This window comes from Strix aluco, chromosome 18 (genome assembly GCF_031877795.1).
Source record: "Strix aluco isolate bStrAlu1 chromosome 18, bStrAlu1.hap1, whole genome shotgun sequence".
Lineage (NCBI taxonomy): Eukaryota > Metazoa > Chordata > Aves > Strigiformes > Strigidae > Strix > Strix aluco.
Window position 1 is genome coordinate 15,334,035 of NC_133948.1, and position 25,461 is coordinate 15,359,495.

General features: G+C 44.0%; 1 protein-coding gene across 2 annotated transcripts; it reads left to right on the plus strand.

Moving 5' to 3' along the window:
- The first annotated feature begins 575 nt into the window (after positions 1 to 575).
- On the plus strand, positions 576 to 25,461 carry HORMAD2 (HORMA domain containing 2). Of its 2 annotated transcripts, XM_074844013.1 has the most exons (13): positions 576 to 881; positions 2,503 to 2,593; positions 3,461 to 3,605; positions 5,479 to 5,542; positions 6,556 to 6,592; positions 7,850 to 7,870; positions 8,610 to 8,636; positions 9,894 to 9,961; positions 12,842 to 12,993; positions 13,552 to 13,805; positions 14,658 to 14,763; positions 15,842 to 15,906; positions 25,117 to 25,461. In XM_074844013.1, exons 2-13 carry the CDS (start codon positions 2,543 to 2,545, stop codon positions 25,219 to 25,221), a joined length of 1,095 nt encoding a protein of 364 aa, XP_074700114.1. In that variant the 5' UTR covers positions 576 to 881; positions 2,503 to 2,542; the 3' UTR covers positions 25,222 to 25,461. The 2 variants fall into 2 exon arrangements, with proteins under 2 accessions (XP_074700114.1, XP_074700115.1); XM_074844014.1 differs by lacking the exon at positions 2,503 to 2,593.

A 25,461-nucleotide genomic window follows, 5' to 3' on the forward strand; every position in this document is an offset into this window, starting at 1 on the left:
TCCAACCATGAACCTCACCCTGACCGTTCCCAACTCCACCAGATCCCTCAGCGCTGGGTCACCCCGACTCTTCAACCCCTCCCGGCATGGGGACTCCCCCCCTCCCTGGGCAGCCCAGTCTCACAAGGCCATGCTGATTTCTCGTTTCAATATTCATGTTCTCGTTGGGTGGCATCTCAGTCCTTTCTTGACACTGGTGCGGTGGCCGAGCCAGCCGAGGTGGCTGCGCTGCAGCACCCACCGCCCCCGCCATGGCCCTGCAGCTCGCTTTTCCCCGGGGTCACCTCCTTCTGCCTCAGCTGCGGCGCGAAACCCCTTGGCAGGGCCTGGGGAAGGACATGAAACCCCCCCGCGAGAGTCCCCCCTCACACCAGCCCTGCGAAACACCCGCAGCCGCCTTCCAGCGGCCCCCGCCGGCGCCTTCCCGCCCGCTAGGCCCGCCATAGCGGAGGTGGGGGGGGGAAGGAGGGGGCCAGGCCTCCGCCTCACGGCGAGGCCGCCGGGCCGGGCCGCCGCCGCCCTCCGGCCGCCCCCAGAGCCGCGCAGGCCCGGGGAGCCCCGCGGCACCGCGCCGAGGCGGGGGGAGCCCCCGGGACCGGGGCTGCCGGCGCAGGTACCGGTACGGCCCGGCCCCGGCGGGGAGGAGGCGGAGGCCGCGCCTCAGGGACCCCCCGCGCCTCAGGGGAGCGGCGGGTGCCGCCGGTCGAGCGGCAGGACCCGGCACCGGAGGGCGCTCGGCCGGGCCTGAGCTTCAACTCAAAAAAAACCCCAAACCAAACCCCAGGAGGAAAAACCCCCAAATCTCTTAAAACTACGTTTGGAGCCGTGGCTGCTTTCTGAGGGCCGGCTGTAGCCTCACATCGCCTGAAATCAGGCATCAGGTGTGTGGGCGCAGGGCTGAGGGGGTGAAGTCCCCAGAGGGGGACGGGTGCCTGGGGAAGAGGTTTGGTTTTTCCTAGTTCGTACTTATTTCCTGATATTCGGTGATAAAGGGGCTCCTGAGTGGGTGAGGGTGGGGCTGTGGGGAGCTGGGGCACCTTCTTCCCTCTCTCGCGGGCCAGGAACAAGCGCAGGCTTGGTGAGGGTGCGATGGTGATGCTGAAGCCTTGGAGCCTACCCTGTACCAAAACACCCGGGTCGGAGTAGATAAACTCAATCTAGGTGATGTTTCCTTTGCACAGTAAATCAATTATAAGTGTGGTATGCTGTAGGAAACATGTTTTCTTATCTGACTTGCTTAAATCAGCTTTATTTAGCTAATAACCTCACACTGGAGTAATGCCTTTGTCTGCTTTAATTGCATTCTAGTCCTGTTCACAGTGCTTAGCCAATCATGAGTAAAAAAAAAAATAAACTTTCCTAAAATATTTAACATATTAAAAATTTTGCAGGTGTATATTTGTTTAAATATACTTTTGTAGCTGTAATCTGTCCTCATTACTAAATGAAGTGCTAAATTTAGCATAAAAGCTGTCAACATGTTCCAATCAACATGTCTTAATGACTGCCAACAAATGGAAATTAGGATTTCATGGAAAAAAAGCTGAAAAGGTACAAATGCAGAACAAGATTAGATCAACTGTTTTGATAAAAGTCCGTTGCTCACTGCCTTAGGTCATGATTTAAATCCACCCACCATGTTTATGCTATTATTTTATTCGTTAATAGAAATATTGACTGGCTGCGGACAAGGCAGTGCTCCTCTGGGGACCAGTTTGTGGTGTTTCCTTTCATCAATGTCTCCCTGTTAGCAACTGCATGTTGAGATTTCCCAGCGAGCCATTTTTCAAACTAGTTAACGCGTGCCTTGTTAATTCCATCTAATGGAACTTTTTAATCAAGATGCCAGACAGTGCTAAATCAAGCACCTCACTGAAGTGCGAAACATGTAATGTCCACTTATTGCCTTTATCAATTAGCTTTCCATTCTTGTAAAAAGAATATTTTCCTCTTTAATCCAGGCTTGTCTAACAGGGCCTGCTTTCATTGGAAACAATGTGGACTTCTTTTTTTTTCCTTTTTTTTTCTTTTTTTTTTTTTCCTTTCAAGGTGTCCCAGAAGAATCATTCCTTTATTCCCACCAAGATTGATGTTAGTGCGTTTCCTGCTTACCCTTGCTAAAATATTGGCTGCTATTGGCAGACTTCCAGTTCTTTCACATTCCCCCTTCGCACTTTTTAATGGCTGTAGGAATTAACATTTGTGGTTTGGAATATGAGAAATGCATTTTGAAGTGGCACCAGCTGACACCAGGTACAGTTGTGGCCCTGAATTTCAAATACTATTGATCGTTTACCAGTGAATAGGGAGTTTTCTTGCTTTGCAGACTCTCAGACAGTGCTATGGAATATCCTTGGTTTGCTTTGCTTTAGCTGACCTGCCTGGCAATTAGCTTTCAGACCTGAATAAGCTGAAAAATCTTGTTCTTAGTTTAAGGAAGATGAGCAATAGAAGTGACTGCGTATTTTCCAGGTGTCTCATATCTTCTGGGTCTTTTTTCAGGTTTTAATTACAAGTGGAAGGCAGGTCTTTGAAATACAGGATGGCTACTCATCAGCTTTTACAGACTAAGCAAAAGAAAAAGTCCTCTACGGTAAAAACCTTGAAATGTGATGGTACTGACAATCTTAGCTCTCAGTTTTGGACCTGGCACGTCTGTGCCTGGTGAGGTTGGAACACTCTCTGTTGTCTGCACTGTTCTCAGTTGGATTATTTCCAATTTAATGAGTCCAGGAAGATACAGCACGGGGCTTTGACATGTATTTGACTAAATAAATGTAGGCTCATTAGGTGTGCACAGAGCTTTTTAGCAAGAAGAAAAGCAAGGAAGTAATAGAGGAACTAAATTTAGTGTACTTTCTTCTGAGATTGTTCATGTTAAAGTCACACAGTGGTTAGTATTTACATTAGCTCCAGTCATAGACATGTACTGTTTACAACTCTGAGTTAAAATCACTCTAAAAACTAGGTCTGTGTACAGCGTTGACAGGCTCAGTCTGCTGTCAGATCTCAAAAAAAGCTGTGACAGGCAGTGAACTTTGGTACAGCAGAGAACACCACACCAGCACTGGCACTTGTTTGGCTCCACAGCTAACTCTGTAGAGCTAAGCTGGCAGAAAACTATATACTTTTCTTTTTTTAGGGGTGGTTGTCTGTTAAGTGCCAGCATTGGTGCAGTGGAGGGGGTGGGAATGTTCAACCATGATAAAAGAGGAGGGAATGATCGACCAATGCAGTCTGCATCTGAGTAAATCTTGTCAGATCTATTGATAACTATCCTTAAAACATTTAATCCCACCCATGTTAGACCTGAGTCTTCCCTGTGTAGTATGAAGACCAGAGAAATGTTAAAATTACATTTCTAAGTTACCCTCTTTTTCCACCTGCTGAGAGTTGTTTGTAAATACAATCCCTGTGACACTAAAATGGTGCTATTTTTTGCTATGCCTTTCTTTTTCAGGAATCAGTGTTGTTTCCCAACAAAATTGCTACTGAGCAGCAGTCTGTGGTGCTGGTGAAAAGACTTCTGGCCATCTCTGTATCCTGTATAACATACATGAGAGGGCTGTTCCCGGAGAGCTCTTATGGAACTCGCTATTTAGATGGTAACGCTTCAATTTGTGCTGAATTCTTATTTCTCCTTGCTATATTTTAGGTATAACCTGTTTTACATCTTAGCTTCCAGCTGCTCATGCACATCTGAGTTCAGTTTATTAGGAAGTTAGCTAACAGGCCTTCTCAAGTCTGGATGCAGATGGTGCTTCTGCGTCAGGTGGACAGTGTAGAAGACAACCTAGAGCTGTTGGCAACTCGTGGCTTTTCTGTTAGTGTTTCTTTTGGTTTATGATCATTGCTTGGCATTTCCAGGCCCATGAATCTCGAATACTGTGTTCAGTTTTGGGCCTCTCACTACAAAAAGGCCATCGAATGACTCGAGCGTGTCCAGAGAAGGGCAACGGAGCTGGTGCAGGGTCTGGAGCACAGGTCTGATGGGGAGCGGCTGAGGGAACTGGGGGGGTTTAGTCTGGAGAAGAGGAGGCTGAGGGGAGACCTCATGGCCCTCTACAACTCCCTGAAAGGAGGGTGCAGAGAGGGGGGATGAGCCTCTTGAACCAAGTAATGAGCGTTAAGACAAGAGGGAATGGCCTCAAGTTGTGCCAGGGAAGGTTTAGACTAGATATTAGGAAGTATTTCTTTGCAGAACGGATTGTTGGGCATTGGAATGGGCTGCCCAGGGAGGTGGTGGAGGCCCCATCCCTGGAGGTGTTTTAAGAATAGGGTTGACATAGCACTTAGGGATATGGTGTAGTTGGGATCTGTCAGTGCTAGGTTGACAGTTGGACTAGATGATCTTCAAGGTCCTTTCCAACCGAGATGATTCTGTGATTCTGTGAATCAGGTCTCAGAGTTGGGAGATTGACTTAAAAATCAGTAAGTCTTAAAAAATTAACTCTGATTGGTGTGTTTTATTTTCTTTTGTACTTTTGAGTCCTTGAGATTCACATTTTCAGCTTTCCTTGTGAGATTGAAAGTAGATTTGTTTGGTTTATTGTGTTTGTTTTTTTTTTTTTTCTTAAAATCTCACATACCTACATGTGCTTGGGCATCGGAACTTTAAGAAAAAAAAGAACTTTGAGAACTAAAGTCTTGTCATATCATCACAAGACTTAGTGATACTTTGATTCATCGATATTTTTGTGTTCATTCAAGATGTGTTGGTAAGGTGTGAAATGTCTCCATGCATTCCCATCTGTTTCCATGTTTGCACTTATGCACTTAGTTGTCCTGAAACATGGTCACTGTACTTTGTGGACTTGGTTGAGGGCACAGGAAATCCAGAACTGGCTCTTGATCACCTAACCCTGAAAAGCCACTAGTCTTTCTATTCAAATGTCAGGTCTTTCAAGTGCCTTTTTGATCAGGAATGTTAACATCTGGCCTGCTCATGCCTTTGAGGGCTCTGTGGTTGAATCCTAAGGTGTTATTAATTCACCTCTTGATTTGCAGGATGGGTTTCCCCTTGCCATTCTGAATGCCTGAAAACAGAGGTAGAAGGAACTGTGTGGAAGAGCTTAACAGAAATAATTTATTCTGTGAACAGTCATTTATGTTGTATGCGTGTAGGTGACGTCTGAATGCAGAAGTGAAGGTGTTGTTAGGGGATGGTGGAATATGTGGGAGTGGAGAAGAGGAGGGAAGAGAGGACAGAAGCTGCTGGTGTTTCGAAATTAAGCCATAAGTCTGGTGCTTTTTCTGGGAGAGCCACAGAGCATCTTAGGAAAGTCTTGACATTTGAAAATGCAGCAATAAGCTTGTGTCAGCCCACCTGGGACTCAGTGGAAAACCAACATTTCCGCTCAGGAAGGACCTCCAGATAATGCATTTTATCCAAAAAAGGGAGGGTGACTGGCTTAGTTCCAGTGTTTGCCCAACAACTGTGATAAGGATTGTAACTATGTGCTAAATCTGGTTTTGCAGACCTCTGTCTAAAAATTCTCCGAGAAGATAAAAGCTGTCTGGGATCATTGCAGATAGTCAAGTGGTAAGTGAGTAACAGCGAAACTAAGACAAGATTGTGCTGAATAGCAAGACATCTACCCCTCGCATTCTTCTTCTTCCTGAATTTGAAAATATTGTGCCCAGTAGCACTACCAGCTGTGCCAGTGCAGCTCCCACTGCCGCAGCGTGTGTGCTTGGCCCTGTGCGTAAGCAAGACAGAATTAGCTGACCAAGATCATGTGAGTCCAAGGTCTGTTGAAGTGTTGGCTGTAGTGAGGTCATGGTCAGGCCCCAGAGCACACACAGGCAGCGTAGGTACAGAGGGTAAAGAAAATAATGAGATTGATTCTGTTGTTGTTTAGTCTTTCCTAGTTTAACTTGTATAGGGATTCTTGTAGCTTGTTTTTCAGTATGTACAATATTTTATCTCCCTGGATATTGCGTGTCTAAGTACCCTACAACTTCCTTTAGGATGTATTTCAGAGTTGGCGTGTTCCCAACAAGCAGAGTCTGACTTTGATGTGCTAAGGAGATACCTGGCTGCACATCCTTTGACTCAGAGTAAATATCTGACCATTGCGACCTCAAATAATATTTACTACTTTGAGAAAATCTGTATCTGTAAACTATGCATCAGATAGAAAAAATTTACAAGACCAGACATGTCAGGCTCTGTTCAGAATGAAGTTTCAGCCAAATTCTGTACACTGCCAGTGGGAAAAGAGCCATTGGAGAGCAAGCTGGGGAGCCAAAGTAGAGCACTGAGCAGAGAGCCACTTGGAGCCAGCCTTAAGCCTCGAATCCTTGTCTTCATCTGGATTTAAGTGGTCTCCAGGCTGACAGGATATGGCCCTAGAAGTATAAACAATGCACAAATGCAGAAGGGAGGACAGTGCCTTTATGATGGTTGACCTGAAAAGGACTTTACAAGCCCAAAATGTTGCTAGCTGCCTTGTCTTAATTCCAGAAAAAAATGCACTTTAAACCGTATCTAATGTGTTTACAGATCAGGAGATAAATATTGCTGGTTAATATTAACATGTTTTTCCCTGGCAGGATTCAAGGTTGTTTTGATGCTTTGGAGAGGCAGTATGTAAGTTTTTTTTCACATTTTTTAATGGCGTTTCCTATTTCTTCATGAATTACGGACAAAACTGTCTTTCCATTCCTGCTTTATATTTTTGTAGGGATCTTGCATGCACACAATGCACATGTACAGCTGTGGGACAGGGGGAAGACATGTGAGATTTGGAATTTTATTCCTTGAACCCAAATACTGACCGCTGGTGCTGTCTAAGCTTGCCTGTACATGGTGTGTGAACTAATCTGCAGCCTGAAATGGATTTCCCTTAGCTCTCTGTTCTACATTTGCGTTCTCTAATGTCTGGATAGAGACACTGCCAGTCAGAACTGAGATCTTGATCTCCATGCCTGTTTTCTTGAGAGAGGTTCCTCTGTGCTGCTGCTTTCCTTCATCTCCTTTCCCCTAGTCTTTTCCTTCTCATTTTCTCTAACTCTCCTAGCTTTTCCTCTTGGGTTCAGGATTTATTACTTTTTTTTGGAAAGTAATTAATGCAAGTAACATATATAACTGGTTCCGGGACAAAATCAGCTAGTAAGTAATCATATTCCTTGCTGATTCTCACATAAAAACTGCTCTGCACAGGAAAAAGCACCAGCTGTTGTCATCGCTATCAGCACTGTTCATCAGACCAACTCTCATCTCGATCAGATGAAGTGGTGTTAGTTTCGGCACTGGTGATCAGATGGGCTCTTGTGCATCAGTACAACTGTCAGTGTGCATAAGATAATTCAGAATGTTGTGAACTCGGTTTATTGGTTGCTGACAGTTCTAGGAGTTATTTAGTCCTCTGCTATGTGTGAAAGACATAAATTAATTGTTATTTGACAGAGATATTTAATCCATGTTCTAGGATTGTTTTCAAGAGTAGTCCCATGTGCATTTTCTTGCTGTAGCATAAATAAAATACCTTTGGGGATTTTCATAGCAGAGAGCAAATACTAGTCTTCAGTAGGGATTGGTGCTCTTGTAAGAGAGTTTTAAATAGGCACAGCGTTTGGAGATCTGTTTAGAAAGAGGCCCAGGAGAGAAGTCTGCACATGCAGTTGTTTTCTTGGGAAACTGCAAGTAAAGCCAAGCGAACTGGCCACTAGGTGTTGCTGATGCTGTGCTATGGAGAATCTGCATAAAGGTTTTTAGCTCCTGGTTTGTTGAATGTATCTATTCCTTCACTGTATGTAGGCAGTTAGATTTTGATAGGTCTGTCTTTCCCTTGCTCACTAAGGTTAGAATTTGATTTCGTGTTTTGGTTTGGTTTTCCCTCCACAGTTACACATTGCTGTCCTCGCAGTAAGTAAACAAATACAACATGGTTTTCTTCCCCCACCCTGCTTGAAAGAGATATGGAGTCAAGGTTGTGTCAACCCATTTGTGCCTTTTTTAAGGGGAAGTCAAAAATGTATGTGGTTTTTAATAGAGTGGTGACCTTTCTTAAATATGGTACATACGAACTTCCTAGGCTGTGTGGGAATATTTTTCTGGGTATGTCAGACTTCTGACGGAGGCCTTATATTCATCCTTAAACTCCTAGAAGTGCTTTCATGTGCTTCATATTGTCACTTCCTTTAAACTCTTGTCTCCCCCGCTGGAAGCTGCTGTGTCTTCTCCATTTTCCCCTGCAGAAGAGCCCTCCTTATTAACCTGATCCTGAAGAAACCGCACACTGGCCGTTACATAGCAAGTCTTTTGCCCTGCTCCTTTGTAGAGCACCAAGAGCTATGCTATGCATCTATTCCGTGCATAATCTGAGTAGTTAAATCTCAGGCATCCATAGTTGCCTGTGAGGGTTGGAATGGGAATTAACCTCATTCCTCCACAGTTACACAGATGAGTGTCCTCTACCTGTCTTTGAAGTGGTAAGTATTGACTGCTGATAGAGGAGGGCAGTTTCTCAGCCATTCCTTTCTCTAATCCCATGCTAAAGATAGTACAAACTCTGCTGTAAAATGAAAATATCATTGTTTAGTCACTTTTCACTGGTTCAAGCTATCCAAGGGGAGAATGCCCTCACTGTGCTTTCTTATAACAGATTTACACCAATCCCAAGGAACCGGAGGTAAGAAAGAGTCTTAATTAATCTCTGAGGCAACTGAAGGCATGGGTGAGTAGATTTGTATTCAGAGTGGACTTGTAGGCTTAAATTCTACCCTCACATAGCTGCTTGGTGACCCTGTTTCTCTTCTTCTGCCTTCACTCAAGAATGACAGCTCAGTGAGCTGGATTGTGATCAAACGCTCCTACCAGGCACTAGGCTGTGGGCCTATCTAGGGCCTCAGGCAGGGATGTTAACAGGCAACTAATGGGCATGTTCACAATTTTGTTTTTCTTTCCCGAAGAGAAGAAACAGGAAGTTCAAAATAATTCTTTTATGAACCACGTTTTTAACAGCAGTGTTGAAAAGAGAGCTGTTTTTTCATGCAGAGAGGTTTAGGACAGAAGTTAGGAATCACTTCAGACCTGGGATGTACGTGTTGCATAACGCCTGTCCCTATCCTTTCAGTGTTTTTGTTTTGTCTGGATCGAGCTGGGTAGTGTGATAGATAAGCAAGGTTCTGCATCCATGCTGTCTCCACAGAGCTGGGGAGAGAGCAAGAGTTTAGTCCGTACCAAGGCTGGGATTTGCGAGGAAGGCTCAGAGTTAAGGGCTCAGCTCAGCTCCTACTAATTGACCTCATTGCCTCTGGAAAAACTGAATTATAGGCATGGAATTGGACTACAATAGAGCCTTTCTCTGTGGTGAAGCAGTCTGTTCTTCCTAATTATTTTATTCTCTGAAATCATAGCAAATCCTTTCCTTTTAAATGGAAAATCATCTAGTTTTTTTTTATCTCCCCCAGAAAACTCTTGAGACCAGTGAAATTCAGCAACTTTTGCCCATGCAGCATTGTTTGTATTTCCTAGCAGGAAGAGTCCTTCAGGCCCTTGTCTCCGTACAGAACTCTGGGCCAGGCTTTCTTTGACATTGCATCACCCGTGAAGCCTCACGTTCTTCCTTTTAGTAAGGGGGACGTACGTACATTGTGATGGTTGGCTAGCCCCGGTGCCTCCTTAGAGATTTAGGCCCACAGAGGAAGTGGAAGGAAGAAGCAGGAAGTTTGTCTTTTTTTGTGATTCTTTTAGTGCTAGGTAAGCTGTGGTGGTTAAGAAAATTTGCCAAAGCCTGTGCAAGCAATAATAGAGTTAAAGCTGTCATTGTGTCATTAAATTAATGACGTGCTCTGGCATAAAGAACTGCTAGGTTCAGTATGTGTCTTTAAACTTGTTATTGAAAGAGACCCATTTCTTCTTTTCCCCTCTCTTGTTAAATCTCTAGACAGTGACTGAACTGTATCAATTCAAATTCAAGTACAAAAAGGAGGTGCCCCAGATGGACATCATCAGGTAATGCTTTGGTTTTATTTCTCAGAATTACACTGAAAACTATGTTCTTGAAGCATTAAGAAGAAACTACACTTTATGATTAGAGCGTGTCTGAGTTGCTAAGCAGCTGTAAATATCATGAGAGCTGAGGACGGTCACCCTACAGGATATGAACTGCCGAGCTGATGAGCAGAAATGCTGTCACATAGCACCGTGAGGCACTTAAAGTGCACCAGAACTGAGTTAAAGACAATTTATAGAAATGGTGCCTAATCAGGGCAGCGATGCAGAAACCAGCACTGTTGTTGAGCTTGCTACTGTCTCAACTAATAACCAGTGTTATTCCACTTTCACAAGAGAGCCTTGTGCTTTCAAATGAAGATTTTTCAGGTTTGATCCCTTTTACCATGATCCTGCACCCAGGATTTTTTTTCTCCTTGGGCATTTGCAAACACGTATTCTTCTTGAGCAATCTTGCGTGGGTGACCTCAGAGAACTTTCGCTTATGGTGCCTGAGTTGATGCTGCAAAATGTGGGCAGGAAGCAGCAGCTTTTTGCATTTTTTTGTCTCTCTCTGTCTGTTAGATACTTTAAAGCTGTGTTTAGTAGGCCATAATCCTGTGTAGTTTAAAATAAATACTATCAAAGGCCGTTGGGTATAACCAAAGCAAAGAAAAATAATTAACCCAGTTCTAGTTTGCTTCTGCAGTTGCCGTTGGTGAAAGATGGATCTTTGGGCCTTGGATCCTGTCTGTACAGCAACAGAGCTCTGCTGTCTCGGATGCTTCTCAGGAGACTCCTCTGCAAAGCTCCTGTAGTGTGTCATTTGCTGCTCTAAACACATTGAAATAATTTGTAGTATGTGACAAAATGATTTTCTGTTGGGAAAATCTGAACTATGTCTGAGTCTAGAGTGTCCTGTTGGCTGTACCTTCTGTTTCTGCTTTGAAGCTGCTGTCAGTTGTCCTCACTACACTGAGGGGAAGAGGAGACCTTTGGGATTTAATAGATGGCTCTTGACTACTTTGATTTTTTTAATCAGCCGTAGTCAGATCAGTCATTAGTTCCTAGAAGTAACAACAGTCCCCAGATAGAACTCAGCATCCCTTGGTGTCCATCGTGCTGGCCGAGGAGAGGCTAAGTAATCTTGCTGTTGTGTTTCTATCTGCTCCATCAAAATCTCATTACTGCTCCGAGGCTTCAAAGCCCGTGGCATCGGATTCCTGAGCTCTGTTCTGTTTCCTCAGTGACTGACACTGCTATCGCAGGATCATGCGTGTGCCTGCAGTCATTAGTGAACTGACGTTCTGGCATTGATCAGAGTATTGTGTCATCTTTGTTATCAGCTCCTTCAGCTGATAACCCTGCTTTTATACACCTGCAGCGTTTATTGTCATGTGCAAACTCCGAGTTAATCATTCTGGGAGAGATGTTTTGTGGGGCTGCATCATCATATTTGAAGGGTAAATGGAAACTTTTTTCTAAATGATCCCTGCCTTATTTTAGATGGATTTTGGAGGAATTCCTTGCCATGGATCCCAGTCCTTCAAGAGAGGTTCAGTTCCTCACCTTCTACCTTTTGACACATGCCTGCATCAAATCCACGGTGTTATTCCTGTATTGAACCAGTACTCGACCTGTTAATTCCAATGGAAGTCTCACCTCTTTTTTTGCTTATACTCTTTCCCCTTACCATTTCTACTCTGCTAATCCCGAGACTTGTGAAGGTGATGTGTAAGAGAAGGCCTACCTTCTCTTTACTCCACCTTAGGCATTGCCAGCATCTGTCCTCTCACTTGATGTACGTTTCTGAACATACAGGATTTCATCTAAAAGCACAGTGTGCTCAGCACAGTTTTGCTGTTGGCAGTTTGGAGCCTACCAAACCATGCCCTGCGTACCCTAGGATCCTGGTCAGGCTGTTCCACAGCCACTCCATTTCCATGACAAACCAAGAAGCTTCAATTGGAAGCGACACTGTACCTTCCAGTGGTTTAATCAGTCACATTTAGCCCTGGAATCTTCTGCTCTCTTAGCTTATGTACTGCTTTTGAAGCAACTTGGGATGATTGTGTTAGGGACCATCCAGCCAGTGGTCTTCCAGAGACGTAATGAAGGACCTACTTTTTTTTTTTTTTATGGCCCCTTCTCATAGAAAGGTAAGGAAGTTTAGGTTCCTTAGTCACACAGTGATTCATCTAGTCCATCTTCTACTGTCTAAAGTTAGCTGGCTGATCTGAGTTGCTCATCTCATCTACTTCTGTAGTCAAGAGGAACAAACTCCTCCAGAGGGCGATTCATCCCACTTCTGTTAGACGTTTATCTCAGTCTAGTCTGCTTGCTTAGACTAGCCAGCTGACATTTGGATGGGTGAAGGAGGTGAGAGGAATGCCCCTTAGTCACTTTTAAAAAATGTGCTTCTGAGCTAGTTTTTCTTACATGGAATTGAAGTGAGAACATGCAATTCACTTCTCTTCAAACTGCAAAATGGACTTGAAAATAGCCCCTGTGATGAATCGGCTTTATATGGGATTCTCACCTCATTCCTCTCATTCCTGAAATTGCTTAGGTGAAAGGCACTTGTTTTATGGTCCTTTGATCCAATTTAATCATGTTCAAACAAGTGAGTCATGACATTTGAATAATGGGGTCCAGTGCCCCAGCTACAGAGTCTGTTCAAATGTAAATGGCATGTCTCTTAGTTTAGAGCTGTTGTTTTGCTGATGCCACCCCATCCCTGGAGTCTGTTTCACTTCCCTGTTTATCTGGAAATTACATAAAGGCATTGTAGCTTTGTCACTGCTGGATTCAGATGAGTCAGTGGGTGCTCTGTATTTGTAATGAGATCGTGAATATTCATGACTGAGGAAAACAAATCTGTTATTCTTCTTCTGATTGTAGCAACCAAATGAACTTTGTGAATGGGGTGTGCAGCGAGGATGTTAAACAGGCCAGCAGGCTCCTGATCCGTAAACTGTACCTGTTAATGCAAAACCTCGAGCCACTTCCCAATGACATTACCCTGACCATGAAACTCCTCTACTACAATGATGGTAGGTGGAGAACAGTGTGTGCTGTGGGGAAAAATTCCCTTTCCATCACTTTCTATAATAATCGTGAGCCCCTGTAAAGTAAATAGAGCATAGAGAGGTGAAATGGTAGAAGCTGTTAGCTGATAATAGTGAGAAATGGTGTAAAACACAGTAAAGCCTTCTGACACACGGGGATGGCAGATACTTTTTAAGAAAGGTTTCAACAATCCATGTAAGAAGTACAGCCATGCAGTGTGAAAAGGAGACATCCTTCTCCTTTACTGTTGGGTTTTGGTTTTGTTTTTTTAAGGAACAGGCAATGTCAGGTTCTGCTTCAGAAAGTTGAGCACATTAGTGGTATCTCAGCATCCTAGTCATTCTTTCTTTGAGCTCCCTGATAACATTTGATCAGCTCACTTTTTCCTTTGCGTTCTCTCCCTTCTTCCTGAAAAAAACCCCAGAATATTTTTAGTAGTTGATGTTACTCGAGGCTGGTATACACTTGTTCTTTATAAATCAGATTAAGGAGAGATGGAACTCGATTTCTCTGACATCAGTGGGTTCCTTCTCCCTGTGCAGTAACTCCCAAAGATTACCAGCCCCCTGGCTTTAAGGAAGATGGCAGCCCCGGTGACCTGTTTTTTGATGGCGATCCTGTCAACCTGAGAGTGGGGTCAGTCTCCACTGGCTTCCACCTCATGAAAGTGAGAGTGACAACTGAAAAGAAGAGAATGGGAACAGTTGAGAGCAACCTGATCCAGAAGAATGGCCCTACTGAGATCTCCCATCAAGGGTTAGACTGTGATGAAGAGGAAGAGGAGGGGAGCACAAAGGTACAGAAATAGCTCTGTTCAGTTCTCACTGGAAAAATGGAGTTTATCTAGCAAAACTCTCCTTAAGAGAAACATTTTCTCTGAATCCTTGTTTAATAAGGGTTTCAGGTTGTGTGGGACAGCAGCGCTACAGCGGATTGAACGCTGAGGCTGGAAGTCCATAGACATAAAATTAATTTCATTCCAGGGTACCTACCGATTTTCTGAGTCTGGTGTGCTCTCCCAGAAGAGGGCAGTGACTGTACAGAGAGACCCGACACATGCGCGCGTGCACACACACACACGCACTTATACACAGACATGCACAAAATGGAGAAAACTGCAAACAATTTTGCATTTTCACTTGGTGTTTCTCAGGACTAAGCCACGTTCCGCTGTGTAGTTACATGGGATTCCTTCCACTTACCTCTAGGTATCTAGAAGTTGTGTGTTGTGTCTAATTTCTCTAGGCCCCCCCTCTGCGCTTAGTGGAGGAGGAGGCAGCTTTAGCAGGTGATTCGGGTAGTTTCCTTAGACACCAAGGTAGGGTCCTCTGGTGGGGCCTCTCTCAAACTGGCAGAAGGGGCAGCCTGGACTGGTAGCTCAGAGTTGAGAATTTCATTTTAGGTGGTCAGTACCAGGGAATAAACCCCAACATAATTAACTCCTGAAAACAGGAAGCCATTTAGGTCAGAATTGTCTCTTGTCTTAGAAAGTTTCTCTCTTGAAAGACCCATGGGCTTGAGAGAAGGAAGGCCTGGACACTGAGGAGCTGTGAAAATCTCATCCCTATTAGTGATGGGTTTATGGATTTACCCCCTGGGCATAGTTTTTAGGTTATGCTATTAAGACAAAACATCATTTGCTTTACAGAATCACCCCCTCCCTGTCAGAGCAGATTCAAGTGAGCGTGAAGAGGGCAAAAGTGACACCCATCCAGGCTGGAAACCAGAATCATCTTTTTACCTTCAAGATACAGGTAAAGGCCTAGTTTCAAAACTGAAGGAGCTTGTGCTCATGACTGTTATCTAGCATAATAGTTAGGTTTTCTCACTTAGTTTGAAATGGGTGAACAGAGTTTGTTAGGCTGTTTGAATTTTGTGTCAGATCAGACTGAACTGTAATAGGGTTTGTTGTATGCTTGGTTTATTAACAGAAACATTCAAATTTTTATCAATATCTTTCCTCTTTATCTCAGCAGCTTTTTTCAGATATGGAGGAAATGCAGTTCATCAATACTGAGTAACATTATCTACGTTTTCACCAAAGCTCTTTTCCTTTAGCAGTTACAGTTTGATTTTGCTAATGACTTCCCTATGTAAAAACATACATGCAAATACATGAAAAAAAGCCTTTTCTCTCACTTCAGTCAACCTAGCTTCTGATATACCATGCTGTATTTGACCTTTGAGCCTCTCAGATATAGCCTGTGGAACAATACCATCTAGTGACAAAATGGTAAATAGCATTCCTGAGATCTCCAAGCAGTGCAATAAAGAAGCTTGTCTGCCTATGAAGTCACCTTTCCAGGTCTTTGTCCTGCAGATTCTCCGATGACTAATAAGGGGTGAACTCATACTGTCACCTTTTCCACTCTGGGGATATTAACTGCATCTTCCTCCTCTAACCAGCTGCCTGTTTTCATGAAACTGAGGCGCTTTGGGACCCCCATCAAATTTTATTGAAACTGTCTAATAAGGTCAATAGTTATTAGTCAGAGGACAGCTCCCCTCCTTCCCCATGCGCACACACACTTGGACAGAGCATATGCAGGCATAAGCTTTGTTTTCTTAGAAACCAGGTTAAAATGGAGTTTAAGTATAATTGATAGGAACTGCTGCAAGTTGATGTGTTGCACATTCAGATGACACTTTATTCTGAAATCTATTTCCAGGAATAAACTGCCAGTGTTGGCAGTGCTCGAGAGCAATGGTTATGCTATTTCAGGTCAGGCATGGGATTTTGCTACAGTGGTTTAGTCAGGCTTCTGGATTATTTTTTTTTTCAATCAAATACAGGGTTTTAACTTCGGACCTAATTTTGATTTTGGATTGTAGGTGGAAAGAAGACGACAGGAATAAAGGAAATGGGCAGGATGTCTTGCTCAAGGGCATCTCAACAGGTGAGGAAATTTTAGTGGCTCTAAGATACACCAGGCAAGGTGGAATTCATTGCCACGGAACATTATGTCATCTAGGATGGCACAAGATTCAACTAACAGTGCATTTATTGTGCAGTAGCAAAATACAGAGAGGCTACAAAGTATTAGGGCATAGGGATATAAGCATGAACTAGCATTTAGGAAGAAACTTTCCACAGTCAGCTTATTTCATGCATCCAGTACAAGAATTTTGTACTGTTCTCTGGAGTTGGCCCTTGTGATTTACACATGCAGACTAAATGTGTCGCTGTCCCAACCGGGATGGTTTTGGATTAAAATTTTGTATTGAAATCACCACCCTGTTTTAGGTTTGAAGGGTTTGTCTGTCTGTTGCCTAACATGGTCTTCACTTCTCCTTTCTTGCTTCCAGACTATCTTTACGTGTGAGTCACAGGTACTTACTGGATCCTATCCCTTTTTGGCTACCTCTCTAGGATAGAAAGAATTATCCCCTGGAGGTGCTGATCTCTTTTTCAGTGGTTGTTGGGGCAACCCAAAGAACTAGGGTAGACCAGACTTAATTTTAGATAAGTAAAGTTATGTGAAATTAATTCCATCCTGAAGGCTGCCCAGCCCAAACCCTGAGTCAGAATCAAGAACTTGAATTCATGGGCTTGTGCAGAGGTTTTTTTCAGTGACAGGGCAAATCTTTCAATACCACCAGACTTGCCACTTGATCCTCCTCCCATTCAAATTAGTTGAAAATCGTGTGAGCTTGAATGTTCAGAAACTGAATCTTTACAGGATAAGTTAATGAGAGTAGGAAATTGCTACTAAAATTTTCCCCGCCTCTGTTGAAAAGAATCCCGGGGTGTCTAACCCAGACAGCAACTGGAGACTACAACTTAACGTGTCATTCAAAAGGCATCTGTGAAGTATTTGCCTTGACTGTGGATCTTAGAAATGAACTTCTGTGCCTAGGCTGGTATTTTTCAAACTTTAACCACATTTTTTTTTGTGTCACATCCTCCAGTTTCCTTCTGATCATTGTTTATTCTGTTGTCTGTGTGAAAACAGGAGCCTTTTTTGTTTGTAACTCATGGTTGTCCCACTGATTCATGCTCTGACATTCTTTCGGGTCTGTCACGATTGTAAGCAGAGCACCAGACACCTCTCTCTTGCAGCATGTGAATTTCATTAGAATACAGTAGCAATAGTGAGAGTGTCTGAAGGTGGTGGAAACAGCATTAGTTGCTGAAAAATGGAAGAGTCACTTTATCCATTGTACGTTTCCAAAGACTTTAAAAAAAATAATCCCAGGCCCTCTGCCTGGTAGATTCTGCATGACAGAGGGTTTTTTTTAATGTATTCTTTGATACTGTTTTTTAAACCATCACCGCTCAGAAGTTGGCTAATATTTCAGTCAGTTTAGGGAAAAATGCAGTTAAGTCACTAGTTTAAAAGTGCAGATCATCATTGTAAAGCCAGCACTAATAAAAATTTGACACTATTTTCCATATGAGAGGGACTTTCCCTTCTTTTCTGAGGGAAGTGGTTAAAACAAGTGACCATTGTCTATTCCACTTGAATCAGGAAGCCAAACTGGTGAGTGAAGTTTGTCTTAAAAAATGAGGACAAGCTTGAGTGGATGGGAAGTTTGAATTAGGTGTTATCTAACGGGGTCAAGTACAGGTAAGGTGGGTAGAAGTAGTCCTGTTGGGGTATGAATGCAAACACCTTGTTGCTATCCAGACTACAGTGCAGTCAAGAAACAGTGTTTTCCAACTGCTAGGTGTGTTCAGAGAAGCTCTCTGTTTTAAAGAGCTGTAAGGTCTCTTGTTTTCTCCTGGATTTCAGAGTTTAATTAGCCCGGTCTGTGAGGGGCCTTGGGGAACAACGTAGCCTGGGCTGTGGAGGTGTCGCTTTGTTGGGGCGGACATGAGTCCTTAGACTTGCTGTGCTAGCGTGTGACTTTGAGTGTTAGGTTTTTACCAGAAGATCCCTTTGAACTAGCTGATGGAGTGATCGCTCACGTACCAGCACTGCCGAAAGGGAGCGAGCAAGACTGGGTGGCGAGGAACGGGCAAAGAGGGGCTGGGAGGGAGTCCTGCCCTTCTGGTGGCAATGCAGTGTTAGCTGTTCAGCTGTCCATGGGGCAGACCTCAGGGACTTGGGTTTAAAGGTGCTCTCTGTACAGTTAAACGTTCAGGCCGAGATTTTCAGAACTAAATAAAACAATTTGGAGCGTCCCAGAGTTTGATATCAGCACAAGGACTTGATATTGAAGAAGTGCTGAGTTCAGAAATGGTACCCACAGTCACAAGCTGCTTTTGGAAATGTGAACGAGACCATTCCTGCTCTTCATCTGAACTGCTTTATTCCTTCTGATTCCTTGGTTTTCAAAAATAAAAACTGTGCTGTTGGAACTGAGTTTATTGGTCATTATCTTCGTGACCTATAGCTCTTCAGGAAAACCAGGAATGAAGGTATTAAAGGCTTATTTTTATCTAATCGACATGGGAGAGTCAAAGGATGCGGATCTGCCAAAAGAGAAGCAGCTATTCCTGTCCAGTTAGAACTGTGACTGGCCTTCAGCGATGGCCACGCAGAGTCTCTGACAGAGGGCTTTTCAGATTGGAGAAAAATTTACATGTACTCAACTGGCTTGTTATCTGCAATCTCATGATTGATGATACTTAGGATCAAATGAGAGATTGCCCTTTCCCAGCAAAGCATCTCTGTACTTAATCATCCAGAGTTAGACACCAGCATGTAAATTAGCCTACCTCTGCTGACTTCGGGAGAGTTTTTCTGATTGCATCAGCCAAGGATTTGGCTCGGTGTGCTGTCTTTATGCGTCTTGCTACTTTCCACTGGCATTCTAGGAGTTGTGAAGAGTTGGGTAAAATAGGGAATTGCTGCCCATTGGTTTAGCTTATAGAAATCTGCTGATGAGAATGGGGTCCTGCACTGAACTTAAGATAGTTTTTTGAATTCTTCAGCATACTCCTTTATCCACTTGTGAATCCTTTAGTGTTCTTGGTCTGCAAATTGGTTTTGGTCAGCTTTGTCTTCATGTGAGCAAACACGTTGCAGCGGAATGAGATTGGAATGAAACAGAACTAGAAGATGAGTAAAATCTGACCATGTGGACGCCTCTGCAGGGTTTTATCTCCCATCAGGAAGCTGTGGGCTGAAGTTCTGGGGTGGTCCTTAGAGCACAGAGTCTCACTGCAGTGACGCAGCCGTGCAGAGAGCCCTGAATCGCCCCTGACCGAGCCTGCGCCAGAGCTGGAAATGGTGTGGCCGTATCAGCACAACACAAGTCAGCTCTGCCTCCCAAGTTTCTGGCTTCATTAACTAAGCTCCAGACACTGCTTATGCTACTAGATTGCTGTGGGACATGAGGAAGTGTTGACACTTGGCATTGTGTGGACATACCACTTTGGATCAGTGATAGCTCAGGGATCTCTGCACTGCGATTCACTGCCTGCTGTAGGCATACTCCTGCCATGCGGATTAGCTCTCTTAACAGGAGCTGTCTGAAAGTTAGATGTCTAGGGAGAGACTCATACCTAAATGTTGTAAATCAGTGCTGTTTTAGACCTCAGAGGACAGCCTGTCTGGCCTCCAGCTGCTGCTCCTCACGTAGAAGACTTGGCTACCTGGCCATGTCCTCTTTCTCCGAGGGACTGTGGCAGCGATGGAAGCCGGTCTGAACGCAGTCGTTCATGGATAGCAAATTGTGAGTAATATCTGTTGTGTTTGCCAGAGATCAGTGTCCTGTTGGTGCCCAGGACCATGGGTACCCTGATGGAGGTTCTTGTGCCTTTGCTGAGCTTCCGTGTTGTACATAGCTTCTGTCTGAAAGTGAAGGTCAGCACAAGTGGATTCAATTGCAGAATAACAGCTTGGAGATCAAGACCTTTGTTGTCTGATTTTTCCCAGGCAAACCACTTTTAAAATTGCCATGACAGAAAGCAGTTGAAGGGTGAAGCCTGCCATTTGCAGAGCAATAGAAAAGCATTTTTCTGTGGCAATGTCATTATCTTGAACTTTTGCAGAAAAGAAAAAAAAGGAAGGTTTATCTCTAACTGTCTATCAAGAGAGCTGTATCTGATGAGAAGTTCCCAGAACATTTTCTCCTCCAAACCAGCTGAGGCTACACAGACCCAAACAATGAAGAGAAAGATTCAGAGATGAGCTTGCCTCTCTCCTTCCTGTGAGCTCAGGCCATTCTGGGAGGAGTGAGACAGGGAGGTCAGGAAATTCCTGGCTTCTCTCAATTCACGTCAGATCCTTAGCTGTATCTTGGGGCCATTCATCCCTTGCATGAGTTATCCCAGTCTAGTGTGCAGGAAACGGTTTCCTAGTGATCTCTTCATTCAGAGGTGAGGCCCATCACCCTGCGGATCCGGGGAGATTTAACCCTTGCGCCCTCAGATTCCCTGACAGCTACCCCAGAGACATCCACGGGAAGATGTGGAGCTTCCACGCTGGCTGCCTTTGCATATGTTCATAATGTACATGCTAGGAACCAGACCCTCTAAAGAAATCTGCATAAATTAATGTTGGACGGGTCTGGGATCCCATGAGGGCCCAAGCTGGGTAGCAGCCTAGTAGGCAGAAGGAGTGTCCAATGCTTTTCGCCTCCTTGGTTACAATGCTGTAATCTTATGGGGAAGGCTTCTGGTTTTTGGGAGCATACTGGATTGTGATCCAGCAGTCAGAATGGCTGGCACGACAGTGTACAGTGTGATTGAGGGCCCTGGAAGAGATTGTAAGGAGAGAGATTGATAAATATTTTTTTAACAGGTATTTTTGAAGAATTCTTTTACACTCTGGAAAAATCTGTTCATAAGTCCTTTCAATACATGAGGTACAGAGTAGGCCTGTGAAACTTCCAGTTCATGAAAAAGAAATTGCATTGAATGTCAAAGATTTTAACAGTGAGCTATGGAAAAGGAAGAGGACCAGTGGTAGTCAGTGATGTGTTGGCATGGCTTCCTGGAGACAAAAATGTGGCAAGTTTCCACAGAAGCACCACAGTGAGTGTCTTTCATTCTTCCACCTGCGTAAATTGGCTTTCATGCTAACCAGCATGATTGTCCTCCACTTGTACAGATGAAAATCAGGATTAATTCCACTGATGTCAGTGCAATGGCTTTACTGGAAACCGATATGAGACCAGTGCTGAGCCCTGCATTGGGCGTTTAACCCCTGTGCCACCTTTGCAGAATCACTGAGGTCAGAGTGGACAATTAGAGATTGTCATGTGCGACCTACCTGCTCAAAGCAGAGTGAAGTGGAGCAGGTTTCTCAGGACCTTGTATAGTCGTGTGTTGAATTTCTTCAGGGATGGAGACTCCACAACCTCCCTGGACAACTTTTGCCAGTATTTGATTGCCCTCACAGTAAAAAAAATAAAAATGTCCTTATGTTTAAATGGAATTTCCTGCATTTCGGTTTGTGTCCATTTCCTCTTGTCCTTTCACTGGGCACCATGATGTACATTGTGAACCTCGATTTCTGCTGTGCTTGGAGAGCATGGGGCAGCCAGCTGTCAGTGAGTAGATGGGAGTTACTGCCTTCAACCGGAGAGAAATGGCTGTTCACAGGGATGCCTCAGGTCTTAGGGGATCGATTTAGTCACTGGCTTGATTTTTGAAAGTGGCAAGCATTTGCCATGCTATCGAGTCAATGTTAGCTGCAGCTGAAATCACAGGATACATCAGGCAGTGGCTCTCTCAGATTAAAGTTTCCTGATGAGGATAGACGTCCCCTGCAGATACTGTTTATTGTCCTGACACCTGAGGAGCATTTTGCCTTATTTTAGCAGTGAAGTCTCAGTCCTTATTCTTCTAGCTCGCTTGATGGAACTGGACTTCTTTTGACATTAATGCGCTTCTGAATTTGTCAGGATAGTTACAAGGTACCAAACTAAACACTCCGTGTCCCTGACAAAGGGAGCTCTTTTGAGGGCATAAAATTTGCCAAGTGCCAAACCTCAGCATGGGGCAGGCCAGGGACAAAGAGGGACACAGCCGAATGCTCTTGTGCAATTCTCTACATAGGATGCCTTGGGAAGCAAAACACATGTCAGAAGAGCTGTAAATTTGCTTCGATTTATGCTGGGAATTTTTGGCCGGAATATGTGGGGACACTGGGGATTGAAAATTGCAGAGCACAAAACTAGGTCCTGATTTTGTCTATCTAAGAATAGCAGTGTAGCTGTGGTCTGCTCATTCTGTTTCATCCACCAGTCTGCCTTGGGAAGGCTTTAATCTAAGTCTAATCTATTTTTAGCCTGATATCTTCTCCAGACAATATGCAGCTGTCCTGTTAGTTTTATGCCAGAAATTAGTAACACTTGTATGATTCACAAGTTAGCTGTATTTTTACAGAAAAATTCTGTGGCAACATACTACTTTTTTACACGTAGTTCAGTATTGTAAAACAGGAGATTCAAATTCACTGTGTGTTCCTGGTATGACCTAGACCCAGAACTGTGCCTTGGACTCAGAGTCAGGAGGTCACGGAGCTGTTCCTGTCTTTGCTACTTGATCTGGACTTGTCCCACCTGTCCCGTGGTCAGCGTGTTCCCTTCGCAGGGTAAGCATGTGAGGGCCTGCGCCGGGTCCTGGGTGCTTTTATAGCACCTGGCTCATCAGTGGAGCCGAGGGCCTGTAGTGGTTGTATAAGACAAAAAACCAACATTCATACAGCGCAAGCTCTCCCGTCAGTTATTCTAAGTCAAGCATCCCAGTACATGGGAAAAATCAGAATCAATCAACTTCTGGAAGCTTTGATTGTATGTTTAGTCAATGGGAGGGATTTCCTGCTTTTCACCACACCGTTTAAGAGGTTTACTTTCTGGTTAAAGTCAAATAAACATACGTAGCATCTGACTTAATCCCATTTAGAGCAACATTTCTGTGGAAGAAGCTTGAGTGTTTGGTTAAGGATGGGACCTGGAAGATGGACCTGGGGTCTGTTCCTGGCGCTGAGTTCCTACGTGAACTTGTAGCTGGGCAGGGGCAGGACAAGACATGTTGGCTTCGGTGAAATACCTCACACAGTTGACATTCATTCAATAGATGAATAGTGCTTGTCTAGAGCACTTGATGGCTTGCGTAGATGTTTTTACTCTTCTCAGGTTCCTGTTAGGTGGTCATGCTGCCTGTGGTAAAGGGGAAGAAAACTGTCGGAGAGTTGAAGGGGACTCTGCGTGAGCAGCTGCTCCTTGTGGCTGTTTCTTCCTCCTCAAAAGTATCCTGTCCATGCAGAAAATTTAGGAGGAATGGCAAAGGGGTAAAAACTTTACTGAGTAGTTGTCTGTGCTGCAGAAGATTCATTCCTCAATAGAGGAAATAAAAGCACCTACTCTCGCTGATGCTTTTTTTTATGTGGTTTAGGCTAAAATAGAAGGAGAGCTGCCTTATTCAGGTGACTGGGGGCCGGGAGACTGGGGATCATTGCTTTGCTTTATTGTGTGGCCAGCAGGACAGGGTACAAACCCTGCAGCTGTGTTAGCACTGGAGAGGTTTTGGATGCAGTGTTTCCCCCTCTGGGCCCTTTACTTCAAAAAAGGAAGCAGACAGGTTAAAACGATGCCAGGGAGAGGAAAGTAAATAACTGCCTAAAATGCCAGTTTGAGCAGCTGGATATCAGGTCAGGAGCTGTAACACAGAGATCTACTCATCACTCTTTCCTCAAGCAAATACGCCTTGGGCAGTGTTGGAAGTTTTGTCAGCCTGAGTGTGCAGGATAAAGGAGAACCTGCCTGTCCCACTGCGGCAGATTCTTGTTTTCTCTGTTTTTATGGAAAGGAAATTGTACTTTCTGCATTAAGCAATATTGTCTTGCTCATAATGAAGAGGAGGGAAGAGGGGAGGAAAAACAATTTGAAACATGATAGAGAGGCGAAGTGAGGTTGTTTCAAACTACGTTGCTGTTAATCCACAATCAGAGTTATTTCACACATTGGAAAGACCATTGCTATGTAGAGATTACCGAAGCCTCATACCAAGGTCAGATAGAAAGAAAGCCTTGATGACGTGAGTGGGGAATTCTGTAATGACCACATCTTGTAATCTAGAGACCTTGTGCTTGTCTCCAGGATGCATTCTGGAATAGCTCTTTATTAACCCCTTGTGTTTATCCTGCTTCAGTTACAGGATTCCTTCCTCATGCTTTATGGTGAAGCTGGAGTAAGGTACTCCTGTTTTGGAGCAGGAACTTGGTTAGCACTCTTCTCCCTCTTCATTCACCTTATTTTCATCCAAATGAACTTTCGTTTGGAGGCAAAGTTGAAGCAGTGTGCTGTGGTGTGTCCCTTCAGCTCAGTTCCAGTGAGAGCAACAGAGGTTACATTGCCAGACTGTGTGCTTTGTGCCTTCTGGGTGGGCGACAACACACGTTACTCTCTGCAGCTCCACATTATTATTGTAAAAATGCAAATATGTTATGTGATAATGGGGATAAGTGAGTTTGTCACTTGGCACAGCCAACACTTCAGCTGTTCTTCTGGCTGTCCATCTCTCTGTGGTCTGAGTTGCCTGTACCATTGACCCATTTATACTCTAACATATATTTATCTGGGGTTTTTAACACTTTGGTTTGTAGGCCCCTCAATATTTTTGAGGGAGGTTTGTGTCTTTCTAGAGGGAAGTTAAGCCTCTTGGAAAAAAGCTTGCTTTGCTTAGTTATTTTTTGCAGACTCACAGGTAGTCTTTGAAGTCTGGGATTGACCAACTTGCGCTGAAATTCCCTGATGTACAAAGAGAGGTACTGCATGTCTCCTCATGAAGGGTTGTTTCCAGTGACCGCAAATTTGACATAAGTGCCCCCCTTCTTTTATGTACTTTTATGATTATCTGAGGTTGGTGAAACAGGCTGTGCCCTGTAAGCTATTATATTTCTCAAAGGTTTTCTTGCTTCTGGTATTTTCTGTCGGTGGTGGGGAGATGGGTACTGTTCCTTTTTGCCACCAAAACCATTCTCTGTCCCTGCAGCTGGACCTGTTGCCTTCACAAATCTTACAGTCCCAATCCTATCCAGTATTCCAGTTTTGATTCCTTGCCCAATTGCTTTTCTGGAGAACAGGATCACACTGAGCAAACCCAAGAGGATCCAGGAAAACACATTGTAGTTTTGGAAGGTGTATTTCTTGAATCATCTAACAGGAGCCTGTACCATGAGAATGATCACTGTTTCTGGTGGTTCTTACAGATAAGCTGCCTGACCCTTGCGTTTAGCCAGGAAGAGGTGATAGGACCCAAGAAGAAAAGGAAGGTCAGTGAACCAGAGAAGCTGCTTCTGGAAGGCAGGAAATGATGTTCATTCTGACACACAATACATTTTGGAAGGTGTGAGTTTGCATTGTCATCTGACTAGTAAAGACCTTTACTGTCATCCAGTATTTAATTCTTCCACATACCGCATGTATTTCTGCATGTTTATTTGTCTAATGAGAAGTTTGGATTGTGAAGAGACACCAAGCACCATGATTGTCATGACAATGTCAACCAAGAGCACTTGTTTGATGTTCTAAAGTTGAGGATTTATGTTTCCATG

Bases quoted from the DNA above. Each gene is read 5' to 3' on its own strand.
- HORMAD2 (XM_074844013.1), top strand. From the start codon at position 2,543: ATGGCTACTCATCAGCTTTTACAGACTAAGCAAAAGAAAAAGTCCTCT. The intron at 5,543-6,555 runs GTAAGTGAGTAA...TTTCCCTGGCAG, and splicing joins TCATTGCAGATAGTCAAGTG to GATTCAAGGTTGTTTTGATG. The intron at 7,871-8,609 runs GTAAGTAAACAA...TTCTTATAACAG, and splicing joins TACACATTGCTGTCCTCGCA to ATTTACACCAATCCCAAGGA.